This window comes from Rana temporaria, chromosome 1 (assembly GCF_905171775.1).
Source record: "Rana temporaria chromosome 1, aRanTem1.1, whole genome shotgun sequence".
Classification (NCBI taxonomy): Eukaryota; Metazoa; Chordata; class Amphibia; order Anura; family Ranidae; genus Rana; species Rana temporaria.
This window is the reverse complement of record NC_053489.1, coordinates 608,653,334-608,669,909: the sequence shown is the minus strand read 5'-3', so window position 1 is coordinate 608,669,909 and position 16,576 is coordinate 608,653,334. Positions and strand designations below refer to the sequence as shown.

General features: G+C 42.6%; 1 protein-coding gene across 1 annotated transcript in view; it reads left to right on the top strand.

Annotated features, from left to right (window-relative positions):
- The window catches only part of NCAPG (non-SMC condensin I complex subunit G), a 64,943-nt gene that overhangs the window by 14,230 nt on the left and 34,137 nt on the right, over window positions 1-16,576 (top strand). The window contains exons 2-7 of the mRNA XM_040335202.1: window positions 854-1,057; window positions 6,594-6,822; window positions 9,126-9,271; window positions 12,472-12,556; window positions 12,677-12,869; window positions 15,581-15,730. Coding sequence (XP_040191136.1) covers window positions 854-1,057; window positions 6,594-6,822; window positions 9,126-9,271; window positions 12,472-12,556; window positions 12,677-12,869; window positions 15,581-15,730 — 1,007 coding nt within the window. The remainder of the gene's footprint in view (window positions 1-853; window positions 1,058-6,593; window positions 6,823-9,125; window positions 9,272-12,471; window positions 12,557-12,676; window positions 12,870-15,580; window positions 15,731-16,576) is intronic.

Below are 16,576 nucleotides of genomic sequence, written 5' to 3'. Positions count from 1 at the left end.
CCCAATAGGGGGAGTCCAAACAACAGGTGATAGGTCTTGCTAGGAGGACAAGGTGGAGCGCGAGCAGCAGTCGGCACACAGTTAATACAGTGCCACTGCCGCTGCTCGCGCTATGTGCACGTCTGGCGGCCAGCATGTGGGTCTACATATATTGATATGAACATTGCCTCCCCCCCTCCTAGTAAAAAATGGTATCACCCATTCACCCAGCTTTATTATCGGCATTTTAAGTTTATTTCGGCAGGGACCCAGAAACGCTATTTTCGGCCGATATGTATCGGCCACCGATAATCGGTGCATCCCTATTTATAACCCCTTTAAGTGGTTGAACTGACCTCATTTACAGGCCTAAGTTCATTTCTTTGATCTAAAAAGTACTAAAAGATACTTTGTATCTCTTCTCTTTATCTCTAAGGCCCCTTTCACACTACCGCGACTTCACCGCAATTTTTCTAAAACATTTTTTTCCTTGGAATGCCGATAGGGCATGTAAAGTGCCTGAAAAACGCTTCCAGTGTGAAAGGGATCTAAAGGATCAGTTCACCTTTGAGAACATGTTGAATGTTTTGAGGGTGGAGCATGTTGCAGTACAATGCTGCCCGATTCCAGGACAAATGGAGAGAATGGATCTCTTGGAGTGGCCCCAATAAAACCCTGACAAGGGTTCTGTTTAAAGCTTGAATAATAAAAAAAGGGCTTTAGATCGACTTAAGCATGCAAATTGGGGGGGGCTTTACTGAGAACACCCTTTCTATGATGTATACAAAATCATATATACATGTATAACTATATTTCTGCTGTCACCATTAGAACTTTACAAAACTAATACCATGTTACCGTCTTCATTTTACAGATTGAAGACAAAACCATCTTTCTGGAAGAATTCGTTCACTACCTGAAATACCCCTTGATAGTTTACAGGAGGGAGCCCGCTGTGGAAAGAGTTATGGATTTTGTGGCAAAGTTTGTAACTTCTTTTCACAACTCTAATGATGAGGAAGATGAGATGGATGAAGAAAACTCCCCAGTCAATTATTTATTTAATTTCCTTCTTCAGGTAAGATAAAGTGTTTAAAATAAGGATTGTTTACTCCACTCTGTTCAAATCTGTTCCTGTCCTCAAGGAGCTCATGATCTAGAATCGCTGTTGAGACTTTTTGATTTGCTAATCAACCTGCCAGCATGTCTTTGGAGTGTTAGAGGAACCTGAGTCCCCGGAAGACTCCTATGAAAACACAGGGAGTACATGCAAGCGCCATGCAGATAGTGACGTGACTGTGCTGCTTCTTGTAACATTTACTTTGTAAACCTGCAGCAATACATAGTTTCTGCTTGATATTGCATGAGATCTACTTACTGACCATATGGTAGCTCTTATATAGGGACACTACCCATTTTTTAAGCAGTAGTTTCTAGGGGTGCAACGGATCAAAAAAAAACTTGCAGTTCGGATATAGTCCCCACTATAATGTCCACGTCGTCTCCCCCCACTGTAATGTCCACGTCATCTCCCCGTCAGCCGAAGCCCCAGCCTTTCCTATGGCCGCAATCCGCGGATCGTGTGGTGTGCCAATGCGAACGTAGCGACCCGTTCGGATCAATGATGATCCGTTGCACCCCTAGTAGTTTCCTTACTTTAGTTTTGTGTTTGCATGAAACGGGCTGTAGCTACTCTGACCGTTTACCCTTTCTTTGTTTTGCAAGAACTAATTTAAAGCGGAGTTCACCTAAAAATGGAACTTCCTCTTATCGTGTTCTTAAACCCCGGTGTCACATTTGGCATCTTTCGAGGGGGAGCTGATACCTGTCTAATACAGGTATTTGGTTCCACTTCTGGCGATGGATCGCTGCAGAATCTGCAGCAATCAATGCCATGTCCGAATTCAAATTTTTAACCACTTAAGACCCGGACCAAAATGCAGCTAAAGGACCAGGCCCCTTTTTGCGATTCGGCTCTGCGTCGCTTTAACTGACAATTGCGCGGTCGTGCAAACGTGGCTCCCAAACAAAATTGGCGTCCTTTTTTTCCCCCCCACAAATAGAGCTTTCTTTTGTTGGTATTTGATCACCACCTTTTTTTATTTTTTTTTTGTGCTATAAACAAAAAAAAGCGACAATTTTGAAAAAAATGCAATATTTTTTACTTGTTGCTATAATAAATATCCCCCAAAATATATATGTGTGTGTGTGTGTGTGTGTGTGTGTGTGTGTGTGTGTTTTCCTCAGTTTAGGCCGATACGTATTCTACCTATTTTTGGAAAAAAAAATCGCAATAAGCGTTTATCGATTGGTTTGCGCAAAATTTATAGCGTTTACAAAATAGGGGATAGTTTTATTGCATTTTTTTTTTCGTGACTGCGACATTATGGCGGACACTTCAGACAATTTTGACACATTTTTGGGACCATTGTCATTTTCACAGCAAAAAATGCATTTAAAATGCATTGTTTACTGTGAAAATGACAATTGCCGTTTGGGAGTTAACCACTAGGGGGCGCTGATGGGGTTATGTGGGACCTCATGTGTGTTTCTAACTGTAGGGGGGTGTGGCTGTAGGTGTGACGTCATCGATTGTGATACCCTATATAAGGGAACACACAATCGATGACAGCACCACAGTGAAGAACGGGGAAGCTGTGTTTACCTGGAAGCTGTGTTGTGTTTGATCAGTCAGGACACGGAAGTGAAGCCTCAAGGCGGTGGGCAGGACCCAGCAGCTGTCCAGCCAATGATCGGGCTGTTGAAGAAAGGGGTGGGGCCACATACATGTAGCGGTCCGCCCAGATCTCATCCCATTGGCTGGTGTTGGATAGCTGGGCCCCGCCCACCCCGACATCAGACCTCGCTAATGACGGCTCCCTTCTCTCTCCCTCCCCTTAATGTTTCACACACGCGGAGCTGCTCCCTTCTCCACGCTCTGCTGACACAGGTGCAGGCTTTGTTAAATATTGGCCTGATTCGGATAATAATCGGCTGATGCTGATTTCTCCAAAATGGCCGAATATAGGTCGACCTCTATACAAATACCACGGTCGCTATGCTTTGCTTCAGTTCACAGTACCGCCAATTAAATGCCTGTTGTCCACCCCACAGTAAGTTTACTGCTTCAGGATGGCAGCTGTGCTCTGGATCGCGTGTGTTAATAAATAAATAATATAGTGTGTGTGTGTGTATGATCCGGCATTTCCGGATAGAGGTCAACCCTGTGTGCGGCTGCCAGGCCGCTTCCACTGAGATTACACACAGTGGAAGCCGGCAAATGCCAAACACTGGATGTCTGCCAACATGGAGTAAATTGATGGAGTTTGTCCCTACACAGGGAGTAAATTTCATCTCTTCCCCTAGTAAAATCCCCTCACATACTTCACACAAACACTGGTTAGGCACACGTTAACCCTTTGATGGCTCCTGACGTTAACCTCTACCCAGCCGGTGTCATTAGTACAGTGCACAATTTTAGATCACTGTGTTCATGTCACTGGTTCCCAAAAAGTGTCAGTGTTGGAATGCCTGCCGCAATATCGCAGTCCCCCTAGAACAGGCGTCTCAAACTGGCGGCCCTCCAGCTGTTGCAAAACTACAAGTCCAATGAGGCATTGCAAGAATGACAGTTACCAGCATGACTCCCACAGGCAGAGGCATGATGGGACTTGTAGTTTTACAACAGCTGGAGGGCCACCAGTTTGAGACCCTTGCCCTAGAAGTTGCTCATCGTTGCAATTTACTAGTAAAAAATAAAAATATCCCATAGTTTGAAGATGCTGTAACCTTTGCACAAACCAATCAATATGCGCTTTTTGGGATTTTATTTTACCAAAATATGTAGCAGAATACACATTGGCCTAAATTATAGCAGAAAGTAAAAAATATTTTTTTTTTAACCACTTAAATACCGCACGCCGTCATATGACGTCCAAAAAGGGGATCTTTTATCCTGGGTGGACGTCATATGACGTCCTGTACTTTGTGCAGGGATATCTGAATGATGCCTGCACCTAGAGGCATCATTCAGATATAATTTTGTTCCGGCGGCGATCCTGCGCACAACAAGAATGATCATAGCGACGGTTCCGCCTCTTGATCGTTCTTGGCGGCGGGGGGGGACATCCCTCCCGCCGCCATCCAGTGCTTTTCCGGGCTCCGCCGTGCCATCAGGGGCCCAGAGAGATGATTGTCGTCCGTCTGATGTAAAGCATAGAAATGACTGGTGACCAGAAGGTCACCAGTCATCTCTATGACCGTCGGAGGCGGTAAGAATGACATCTAGTAAGAATGAGATCTGTGAATTTTTTATATATTTTTTTTCTACGATCTCATGTTTTCCAGCCTGGAGGAGAGATGTGGGGTCTTATTCACCCCGCATCTCTCCTTAAAAGAGCACCTGTTGCACACTATTCCTATTACAAGGGATGTTTACATTCCCTGTAATAGGAATAAAAACGATCAAGGGGGAAAAAAATGAAAAAAAGTGTAATAAATAAATACGTAAAATAAAAAAAAAATTAAAACGCCCCTGTCCCCGGTAGCTCACGCTCAGAAGCGAACGTACACATAAGTCCCGCCCACGTATGTAAACGTCGTTCAAACCACACATGTGGCCGCGTGCGTTAGAGTGTGTGCAACAATTCTAGCACCAGACCTCCTCTGTAACTCTAAACTGGTAACCTGTAAAAAAAATGTAAAGCCTTGCCTATGGAGATTTTTAAGTAACGAAGTTTGGCGCCATTCCATGAGTGTGTGCAATTTTAAAGCATGACATGTTAGGTATCTATTTTACTCGGCGTAACATCATCTTTCATATTTTACCAAAAAATTGGGCTAACTTTACTGTTTTTTTTGTTTTTTTAATTCATGAAACCATTTTTTTTCCCAAAAAAGGCATTTGAAAAATTATTGCGCAAATACCGTGCAAGATAAAAAGTTGCAATGACCGCCATTTTATTCCCTAGGGTGTCTGCTAAAAAAACATATATAATGTTTGGGGGTTCTGAGTAAATTTTTAGCAAAAGAATGATGATTTGTACATGTAGGAGAGAAGTGCCAGAATAGGCCCGGTATGGAGGTGGGTTTTAAAGCCCGGTATTGAAGTGGTTAAAGGAAAACAAGTTGTACCCCGAGCCCCCCCCCAAAAAAAAGGCAGTGGTTATCAAATGCCACCAAAAGAGGTTTATGTGTGGGAAAATTCTATAAATTAGTATTTTGGGTACAACATTGCATGCCATGACCGCAATTGTCAAAGTAAAGCAGTGCCATATTGCCTGATGATTAAGGGGGTAAATCTTCCAGAGGTTTTTAGAAGAGCATCAAGGACTGCTACACATCTAAAATGCCTTACTTCTAGGAAGATTACACAGATAAAGAAATAGAGAAGAATACCGTGTTTGATACAACTACCTGTGTCTATATTGTGAATGGTTTTATAGAGAACTTTGTCATCCAATTGAAATTTAGCACGATTTCTTCAGTATCCCAAAATGTCAAAACGTGAAGAAAGGGTGCACATTTTCTTTGAGGCAAAGTCTAAACTATGAATTTGACGAGTTTCATTACCCAGCTGCACGAGTAATCATTAAAAAATAAAATAAAAGCAATCCCAATTCAAAGCCGCCTTCACGGTCTTACTACAGCATTTGCCCGATTTAAAGCGGTTGTAAACCGCATAAACTTTTTTTTTTTCCCCCAAACCTGCAATGCAAAAGGCACAATAGGCTAGTATGCACCGCATACTAGCCTATTATGAAATACTTACCTCGGAACGAGGTGTGTACCACTTACCTGGTCCACGCCGAGCAGGATGTCATCTTGCTCCGGCGTGTCTTCCGGGTATCGCCGCTCCAGCGCTGTGATTGGCTGGAGCGGCGATGACGTCACTCCCGCGCGATTTAAAAGCGGCAGGGTCCGGCGGATGCCGGTCCTTCAGCCGTGGATTCCCCCCTGCGCATGCGCCGCCCGCATTGCGGGGGGAATATCTCCTAAACCGTGCAGGTTTAGGAGATATTCTCCTTACCTACAGGTAAGCCTTATTATAGGCTTACCTGTAGGTAAAAGTCCAAATAGTGGGTTTACAACCACTTTAAGTGCAGAGTTGTTCTCTGCTCTCAGCTGTCAAAAAAAAACATTGTCAGCACTGGGAGATAACTATAAACAAAGTATCGTTTTAATCTTCTCTAACGCTGAGAAAATCATGTTCTTTATTCTAAGCAAAAAAAATTATGATGTTGCTCAAAATCGTGCAGCAGTACCCAGCTGTATTGAAATAATTCACTTTCTACTGTTTTGTTAAGATCTGATCTCTTGTGAATTGCCTCTCCTGCTCTGCTTCAAAATGTTCATCCTCTCATAGTTTTTCACAAGTTCAGGTCTTATTCAGGAAAATGGGTGTGTGTGTTTTTTTAAATCCTCTGTTCATTCTGTGTACTAGATGTGTTTTTCTCAGTATCCATGTTTTATAGCATGTGTGGTATGTTGTGAACACTAGATGGTGCTGAAACATTAAACTATATTTAAAGGAGGAAAAAGTCATCTTTGTTTAATTGATTGTTAAATGTTTCAAGGACAAAACTCACCAGGTTTTTTTTTTTTCTTTGTTTCAGTCCCATGTGGCAAACAGCATGGCAGTGCGGTTCAGGGTTTGCCAACTTATTTATAAACTACTGGTAAATTTACCTGAAAATGCTCAAATTGATGATGACTTGTTCGATAAGATCCACGATGCCATGCTTATCCGAGTGACTGACAGAGTACCCAATGTGCGGATCCAGGCGGTTCTGGCGCTGGCCCGTCTCCAGGACCCAAGTGATGAGAGCTGTCCTGTAACAAATGGTGAGCGTTTAATCCTGTGACGGTGATATCCTACAGACTTAGTCTGTATTATGTAATGCATACAGAGGCTGATTTACTAAAGAAACTGACAATTTGTAACTATTCACTTCAATTATCCAATCATGTGCGGATGAAATAAAAAAAACTGTTCATTTTCGTCTTATTGGATAATTTTGTGTGAACATTGTCAAATACTTTAATAAATCAGCTCCACTGTCTCCTTGTGGTAGATTTCTCTCCACTTTTAAACAGATTTGTAGAATTATTTGCAGAATAAGTGAAAATAGCTATCTTCCATTCAGTAAATCTATGTATGACCTTTAGGGGTTGTCTTGACAAATTTCAAAAGTTAAGGCTCCATAGATGGCTGTCTGATACCTGCAATCTATCACCTATACAATCTTATAAGTAGATTTACTTAGGAATTTTGACTCTCACGTGTATCTGAAATTGTATTTTGTCTCTGGAATCTCCTGGATGCTTGTATTGCCAACATTTAGCAGAGACATTGCATTGTATTGCCACTCTGCAATGGAGCTTCTTGTGATTTGATACTTGTAGTATTATTCATGTTATAATTTTCCTGATTTGGCGGGGGGACGACAGGGTTAGGGCTCAAGATGGCCTTATTTTTATTTTATTTTTTAAAGTGTATTTTGTGCGTGTACTCGAGAGGAGCCGGACTGCAGGAGTTGGGAGTAGGCAGGCCTCCCCCCTCAAGATGGCCTTATAAGCATCTTCCTTCCCCCCTCTGTGCAGCAGCAGCGCTCTAAGCTCTAGTGACCGCAGCATAGAATCTGAACTGTTACAACCAGCCACCCCAGGACACACTGCTCTGATATGCTGGTTATCCTCATATGATTATCAGTGCAATTCCAACGGTTTTTCTCATGTGTGCCTAATCAAAGTGGTTTCTAATTAGGAATGACCTCCGGTATGTTTGCAAACACCACGTGCAGAGCCCGCCAGGAAGTCGGCGCTGCGCTAATCACAGGCAGCGAGACGTTGTCCCGATGCGCGGCTGTAGAGATCGGGAAATGTCACTGCCTGTGATTAGTTCACAATGACATGGTCGTGCGACGCTGTACCCAAATAACATTTATGTCTGTCTTTTTTTTTTTTTCACAAATGGAGCTTTCTTTTCGTGGTATTGGATCACCTCTGCGTTTGTTTTTTGCTATAAACAAAGGGCATACATTTTGAAGGGGAAATAAAAACAATATTTTTACTTTCTGCTATAAAACATTGTCCATTAAAAAAAAAAAAAAGAAATCAAACTTCATGAATTTAGGCTAATATGTATTCTGCTACATGTTTTTGGTGCGTCCTACAAACGATGCAATATTTTTATGGTATTTTTTATTTCTTCTTCCTTTTTTATTTTTGGAGACCAGTGTCACTAATACCATGGTCCCTGCACTAATGACAGACAGGGAAGGTGTTAACAGGGGTGATCAAAGGGGTAAGTGTGTTCCTAGGGGGTGCCTACTTACTGTTGGGAAAGACAGAGATCTGGGTTCCTGCTTGGCAGGAACACAAGGTCTCCACCCTGTGCCCTTGCATAACAGTGATCTGCTATATTTACATTACATGCTGGCTCTCCGGGGATGTTTGTGGGTGGCCGGCCGACATCGGGTCTGCCGGATCCATTGATTGACATCTGCGCTAACCAATCGCAGCACAATCACGCTATCTAGTGGCTATTGAATGAAGTGAGGTACATGTACGTCGTTTCCCGCAATAGCACCACGTTGCTGCAGTAAATACACATTTATGCATTAAGATAAAAAAAACTTCTGTGTGCCGCAGCCCCCCTAATACTTACCTGAGCCCCATCTCGGTCCAGTGATGTTGCACGAGAGATTCGGCTGTCCAAGACTCCCTTCTGAGACACAGTGGGCGCCATCTGCTACCGCTGCTGTTAGCCAGTGAGCCAATAAAAGGTGGCAGCGCCGAGCCATGGCTCTGTCTGAAGTGTCACGCTGCTGTGTGGGTGCTTGGCAGGAGGGAGGGGCCAGGAGTGCCAGCGAGTAATGCCAAAACGCTGCTGCCAGTAGGAAAGGAGTCACGAAGAGATGGAAAAATGTTCAGTGTGCCAATAGTGAACTGAGTATTTGGCACACAGCATGACCTCCAGAAATGTATTTACTTTGTAACATGTTTGATGGTTTTATACATTGTGTGTGTGTGTGTGTGTTGACATCCTGATCTATTTTTTTTATTGGCTTTAAACATTTTTATAAAAAAAAAAAAAATAAGCAGTGTGTTTTTTTTTTTTTTTTTTTTTTTTTTTTTCTCCATAGCATACATGCAGTTACTGGAAAATGATTTGAATGCAGAAGTAAGAAGAGCAGTGCTATCCTGCATTGCACCCTCTGCCATTACCTTACCAAAAATTGTTGGGCGCACTATGGACGTTAAGGAACAAGTCAGAAAACTTGCCTATGAGGTAATGAGACTATTTGGAAAATAAAAGGGCTTAATCGCACCCTTTTCCCTGCACAACAAAGCACTGAGGTGGCCTTTTGGTGCATTTTGTAAAAATGCAGACATGCTGCATGTTTAATGCAATACAACTCACCGTTCCATGTGTAACTGCAGCTCCCCGCAACATTCTGCTGTGTATATATTTGAATGAAGTGCCCTTCAAAAAAAACAGTAAACATGTTGTACAAAAAAAGTAAACCATGCATTGTGCAGTAATGCATTTCACCATCTCTGACTTATGATCCTTTTTAGGTGTTTTGTTTTGACAACTACAAAAAAAAAAAACAATACAACTTCAGAATATGGTCAGGATCCGTGCAGAATCCTTGACCGGCTCTGTGACATTAGCCTGAAAACGTGTCACAGGAGAACTAACTGCATTCCTGTGACCTGCAAGAGGAAGTATAGCCAAAAAATCTTTGGCCATACTTCTCCTTTTATGTTAAAATGTCTCCTTGATGCTAGGCTAGATGGTGGCCTATTTTGTTCTCCATGGTCTCACTGTGTGTAGCCACTATTTCTTGCTTGCTCCTGAGATGGAATAGAGGGGCTAAGGCTTATGAGTCTAGTGAGGAGAGGTCAGTGTAATTAAAGACCTAAGTGAAGGGAACAGATGGTCGTCGACCCCCCCCCCCCCCCCCCAGCTTTTTACAGTCTCCAAGGGAAACGCAAATGGACGAGACCTATCAATCACCTGCTGTTATGAAGAGGGAAGCAATGGTTGGGTGGCCATTTCCTGAGATTGTCTGGTGTTGGAATCACCTTTTTAGAAGTGACTCATGTAGAATGCAGAGGAAGGAGACAGCAAGAGAGTGCTTGGTGCTTTAGATTGAACACACAAGTATATGCTTTGTTCATTATTATTATTTTTTTTCCTGAGGTTTACAACTATAGAAAGTCAAATTTAGCCATTCTTTTTAAGATTTAAAGTGTTAACCCAAATAATAATAAAAAAAAAAATCAGATCCTGTTCCCTTAAAGGGGTTTGTTTTTTTATTTTCTAAATGGGTTCCTTTAACCACTTACCCCCCGGACCATATTGCTGCCCAAAGACCAGAGTACTTTTTGCGATTCGGGACTCTGTCGCTTTAACAGACAATTGCGCGGTCGTGCGACGTGGGCTCCCAAACAAAATTGGCGTCCTTTTTTTCCCACAAATAGAGCTTTCTTTTGGTGGTATTTGATCACCTCTGCGGTTTTTAGTTTTTGCGCTATAAACAAAAAGAGCGACAATTTTGAAAAAAATTAATATTTTTTACATTTTGCTATAATAAATATCCCCCAAAAATATATAAAAAAACATTTTTTTTCCTCAGTTTAGGCCGATACGTTTTCTTCTACATATTTTTCGTAAAAAAAAAAATCGCAATAAGCGTTTATTGATTGGTTTGCGCAAAAGTTATAGCGTTTACAAAATAGGGGGTAGTTTTATGTCATTTTTATTATATTTCTTTTACTAGTAATGGCGGCGATCAGCGATTTTTTTTTTTTTTTTTTTTTTTTTTTTTTTTTTTTTTTTCGGTACTGCGACATTATGGCGGACACTTCGGACACTTTTGACACATTTTTGGGACCATTGGCATTTTTATAGCGATCAGTGCTATAAAAATGCATTGGATTACTATAAAAATGCCACTGGCAGTGAAGGGGTTAACACTAGGGGGCGGGGAAGGGGTTAAGTATGCCTGGGTGTGTTCTTACTGGGGGGGGGGGGTGGCCTCACTAGGGGAAACACTGATCCTCGGTTCATACATTGTATGAACCGAAGATCAGCATTTCCCCTGCTGACAGGACCGGGAGCTGTGTGTTTACACACACAGCTCCCGGTCCCCGCTCTGTACCGAGCGATCGCGCGTGCCCGGCGGCGATCGCCCCTTGTGGCGGCTGGGAGAGAGGACGTCATATTACGTGCTCTCGCCCAGCAGAGCCACCTTGTGGACGTATTTCGACGGTGCGGCGACGGCAAGTGGTTAAGCTAGTTCATTGTTGGTTCACTAACCTTTTCCTTCGATTTCCCTTCTAAATGTTTTTTTCTTTGTCTGAATTTCTCACTTCCTGTTCCTCCTCCAGTAAGCTGTTCTGACTGACTTTCCACCGCTCGGATGATGGTGGAAAGCTTACTGAGGAGAAACAGGAAGTAAGAAATTCAAACCAAGAAAAATAATAATTTAGAGGGGAAATCGAAGGAAAAGGGAAGTTAACCAACAATACACTAGCTTAAAGGAACCCATTTAGTAAATAAAAAACTAACCTTTACAACCCCTTTTAAAGCAGATTACACAGCACAAGCACGGTTTAATCTGCCCCTCTCTAAACTTTAAAAAACTGCCACTTCCTGAGTTCCCCTCTCTGCGCTGACCACGATAATCGGGGCTGCTGAACCCTGACCACTGTGGTGTGCTGTCATCCGCAGCTGTACACTCTTCCCTCCTTTCTCCCCCTCACCCCCTCCTCCCTGCCTGTCGGCTCTGTGTTCGGTGTCTCCGCCCTGCCACTATTGGTACAAGTAAAAAAAAAAAAAAACTTACAATGGTCACTGCCAGACCCTCTATAGGCAGGCATACCACACTGTTTTTTTTACTAAAAACAAGGATTGTAAATACATTTTTTTTAGAGCCATCTTCTGGCCGGTCACGTGACTCGTGGCCTTTTTTACATCTCTGACAGGTTTTCTGCGGGAGGGGCTGAGCGGCCACGTGACATCCCCAGATGGGATCAAAGGGAAATCTCGGCCCCTCCCGCAGAAGCCATGTATCGGAGCTGTAAAGCGGCAGCGAGTCGTGTCCGGCCTGAAGATTGGCCTAAAGTATTTACAAGCCTCATTTTTAGAAAAGACTTGCACCATGTGGCATTTTTGTCTATAATAGAGGGGCAGGCGGTAAGTTACCGTATTTATCGGCGTATAACACGCACCCTAACTTTAAGAGGGAAGTTTCAGGAAAAAATCTTTCCATAGCCCCCTGCGTATAACACGCAGGCACAATTTACCCTCTATTTTCAGGGTAAAAAAGTGAATGTTATACGCCAATAAATACATTATGTTAACACTTTAAGGCACATTGGCTACTAGAGTTTTAGGATTTGTGCATTAAAGGGATCCAAAATAACTTCTTATGGCTGTAACTTTTTAAAGGTGTTTGACCTCTCTCTCTTTGTTTAAAGGTTTTGGCTGATAAAGTTCACTTAAGAGCACTTACCATTGCCCAGAGAGTTAAGCTTTTGCAACAAGGACTTAATGACAGATCAGGTGAGCATTCCACTGACTGCATGCTTACCAATGAATACTGTGAAACAATTGAATGCCCCTGCATGGAACATATGTCACTTTAATCACTTGGTTTGTCACAATCCCTGTGTCTCGTCACAGAGGCAGTAAAAGGAATCATGCAGAAGAAGCTACTGCAGTCCTGGTTGAAATACACGGAGGGGAACATCTTGGAACTTCTTCATCGTCTGGATGTGGAAAATTCTCCAGAAGTTGCGGTCTCTGCACTCAATGCAATGTTTTCTCTCTCATCTCCTAATGAGCTTGTGGAGAAGTGCAAAAATATTGATGAAAGGTAGGTGAATTTGTGTGTTTTCTCCATCTAAAACATGGCTAGGAAGATTTTGTGCCGTTTTATAACTTAAGCTAAACATTTTTACACATTTTGACGAGTGATAATGGGTTGGCACCACCCTCAGGTTTTTGTTGCCACCAGAACACTAAAAGGACAATCTTCCAATCGGGACACTCCTTCATGTGACAGCTGTCTTAAGAGATTTCCCTCACATTGGAAAAAAATGTCTCACTTCCTGATGAGTTTACACGACAGGAAGTGAACGGAAACCCTGGCGTGCGGCCACAGTTTTTTTTTTTCGATTTTGCTATACATACCGAGCTAGATGGGCTCCTGAGACTTTCACCTGAAGCAGTGGACTTCTAGGAGTTCTAGGAGCTTGGAGTAGTTTAGTCTATCGTTTGGCATGTTATAACTTTATTTTAGAAATGTACAAAGAAAATGTAAATTGCATATTAGTGTGTGTGTGTGTGTTGGCTTTTTTTTTTTTTTTTTAATGCATGTAATGGTTTCATTACACGCACCCATTGTCAACATTTTCTTTTTAAAGGGAACTTTTCACCCAAAACTGATATTTTACATTTTTTGATGTACACTGTTTGTATCGCTTGGTCTACAACAAGGATACAGATCCATTTACTAGAGTATGCAGCAGATAGTCTAGACTTATTATCTATATTTCTGCTCATAAGTTTACATACCCTGGCAGAATTTTGATTTCTTGGCCATTTTTCAGAGAATATAAATAACTTTTTTTCTTTCACTTATGGTTAGTGTTTGGCTGAAGCCATTTATTATCAATCAACTTTATTTACATTTCTTTTTTTTTTTTAAAGCGCGACAACAAACTGCCCAAATGACCCTAATCAAAAGTTTACCTACCCTAGTTCTTAATACTGTGTATCCCCCCCCCCCCCCTTTAAACTTCCACTTTTTGGAGCCCGATCGATGCGAACACCCTGGATAGGTAAGTGTTCTTGTTTTAAAAGTGAGCAGCTGAAGTATTTGTAGCTGCTGACTTGAAAAAAAATGTGAGGACCTGCGCTTTGTCTTTTGTGGTATTTGTGGATGAGGCTCTCTATTTTACATGGTAAAGCTGCCCATTCCTCTTGGCAAAAAGCCTCCAGTTCCTGTAAATTCTTGGGCTTTTTTGCATGAACTGCACATTTGAGATCTTGGCTCAAGGATATTGAGGTCAGGAGACTGAGATGGCCACTCCAGAACCTTCACTTTATTCTGCTGTAGCCAATGACGGGTTAACTTGACCTTGTGTTTTGGATCATTGTCATGTTGGAATGTCCAACTACGTCCCATGCGCAGCTTCCTGGCTGATGAATGCAAATGTTCCTTCTAGGGGTGCAACGGATCAAAAAACTCACGGATCAGATCATTTTTCAGATCGGCAAAAAAAATTGCCGCCTCAATGTGCCCTCAATTGCCGCCTCACTGTGAGAGGGCGGCCAGCAGGGCCGGATTTCCTTTCCCTGCCGCCCCAAGGCCAGGTTCCGCAATGCACCCCCTCCCCACCAACCAAACCACCCCCCCCCCCAAATCAACGGAGAATAGCAATTGGATGGCAGGGGCCAGCACAGCTCACCCCTCTCACTGTGGTGCATTGGCGGGAGGGACAGGAGACAGACTCGGGAGGGGGGCAGTCCCGAAGACAGAGCCAGCCGAGAGGTATGCAGGGGGGGGGGGGGGGGAGCACGGATGACTGCACACATGTTCTGCTAGAAAGCAACTCGCCGCCCGTATGTTGAAACTGTCTCCACGCTGCTCGCACACAGCCCCGCCTCCTTCTAACCCCACGCTGTGATAGACAGAACACATCCCAGCATTGGACCCTTATTCTGTCTATCACAGCGTGGTTAGGAGCAGGCGGGGCTGTGTGCGAGCAGAGCGGAGACAATTTCAATGTGTGTTTTACCGCTCTGCAATCCCTCGGCACGCCGCGGATCACGTGTGTGCCGATCCGAAGTCATTGGTCCATGCGGATCACAGATCAATGACGATCCGTTGCACCACTAGTTCCTGAAGTATTTTTTGATGACATACTGCATTCATCTTGTCATCAATTTTGACCAAATTTCTTGTGCCTTTTTTAAGCTCGCACATCCCCAAAACATCAGCGATCCACCTCCGTGTTTCACAGTAGGAATGGTTTATCTTTCATCATAGGCCTTGTTGACTCCTCTCCAAATGTAGTGTTTATGGTTGTGGCCAAAAAGCTAAATTTTGGTCTCATCACTCTAAATGACTTTGTGCCAGAAGGTTTGAGGCTTTTCTCTGTTTTGGGTGCGCACACACTTGCGCGCGCCAAAATCACCAGGATGGCTTCAGCCAAACACTAACCATGAGTGAAAAATGTTTTTGTTCATGTTCTCTGAAAAATGGCCAAGAAATCATAAATGCTGCCAGGGTATGTAAACTTATGAGCACAACTGAATATACTACTTGCTCTGGGTAAAAAAAACTCCTTCAACATTGAATCGGTGTGGCAGCCAGGTAACTAGCATTTTCATAAGTAGATCGGTAAAGGCAACTTATCACCATTGTTTTTGTAAATTAACTCCATCATTGCTTCCGACTTTCAGTTCCCCAAGGGCAGAAAGACCATGTAGTATGTCGTATATAGCGATATATGATGTTGCATAGCAACAGTGTTCTTGTAGTTTGAATGCAGATACAGACAATGTATTTTCTTTTTTTAGGAAACTCATCCCGCTGGATACTTTGACTCCAGAAAATGTTTTGTATTGGAAAGCACTTAGTGAGTTTGTTAAATCCAAAGGTGACGAAGGCGAAGCTGCACTAGAGCAAATTTTACCAGAGCCAGCTGTGTATGCAGAGTATCTGTTAAGGTAATAATGTTCTAACTGAAACTTTTATTATGTTTCTTTTTTTTTTATGCAGAAAACACACTTGGGGGGTCTGTTTTTTTTTTTTTTTTTTTTTGTAAAACTTTTGTTGGATTAATGTCACAAGCATTTGTCCAGGCCGTAGGATTTTTCCCTGTATTTTCTCTAATACTATGACTTTCTTTGATTGTCTACTCCATCTAGGTCTAGGACGAACATTTTTATTTCTTTATATGGCAAATAAAGAAAAAATAATATAGCACATATAATTGCGACACTAATCATTTTTTAATTTAATGTTATTAAAAATTACCTTTCCTTTTCAATCTGCAGCCAATCTAAGAATACATTGCAATGTGGCTTACCTGGAGTTTTCTGTACAGTGTGTGTACTGACCACTCCCCAGAAACATTTCCTGCTTGTGTGATTGGCTCACTAACTTTCCCAGAAGTCTGCCTAAGATGCAAGTCAGATTTCAGGCTTTTTTTTTTTGAGAGATACTTTAAATGGGAACATGTCTAAAGGGATGCAGGCCCAGCAGATCTCCTCATTGGTGCCCAGTATCTCCACACCTGACGGTTAATTATGAAACCACTCCCATTAGACCTACTCAGCCCAGAGGCACAGACAAACCTTTAGCCCTGGTACACACTGGGTACGATTTGGAACGATTTGAGATGCGATTTGACATTGACATTGACATTTCGGGCCGCGATTTACATGAAATCGCGGCAGCGAAATCACGGTAAAATCGCGTATTTTACCGCGATTTTGAATTCGCAGCAGTGTGAACCTAGGCTTACACAGGGATTTCTTCAGAATAACAAAAGGTAGGAATCTGCAACAGTT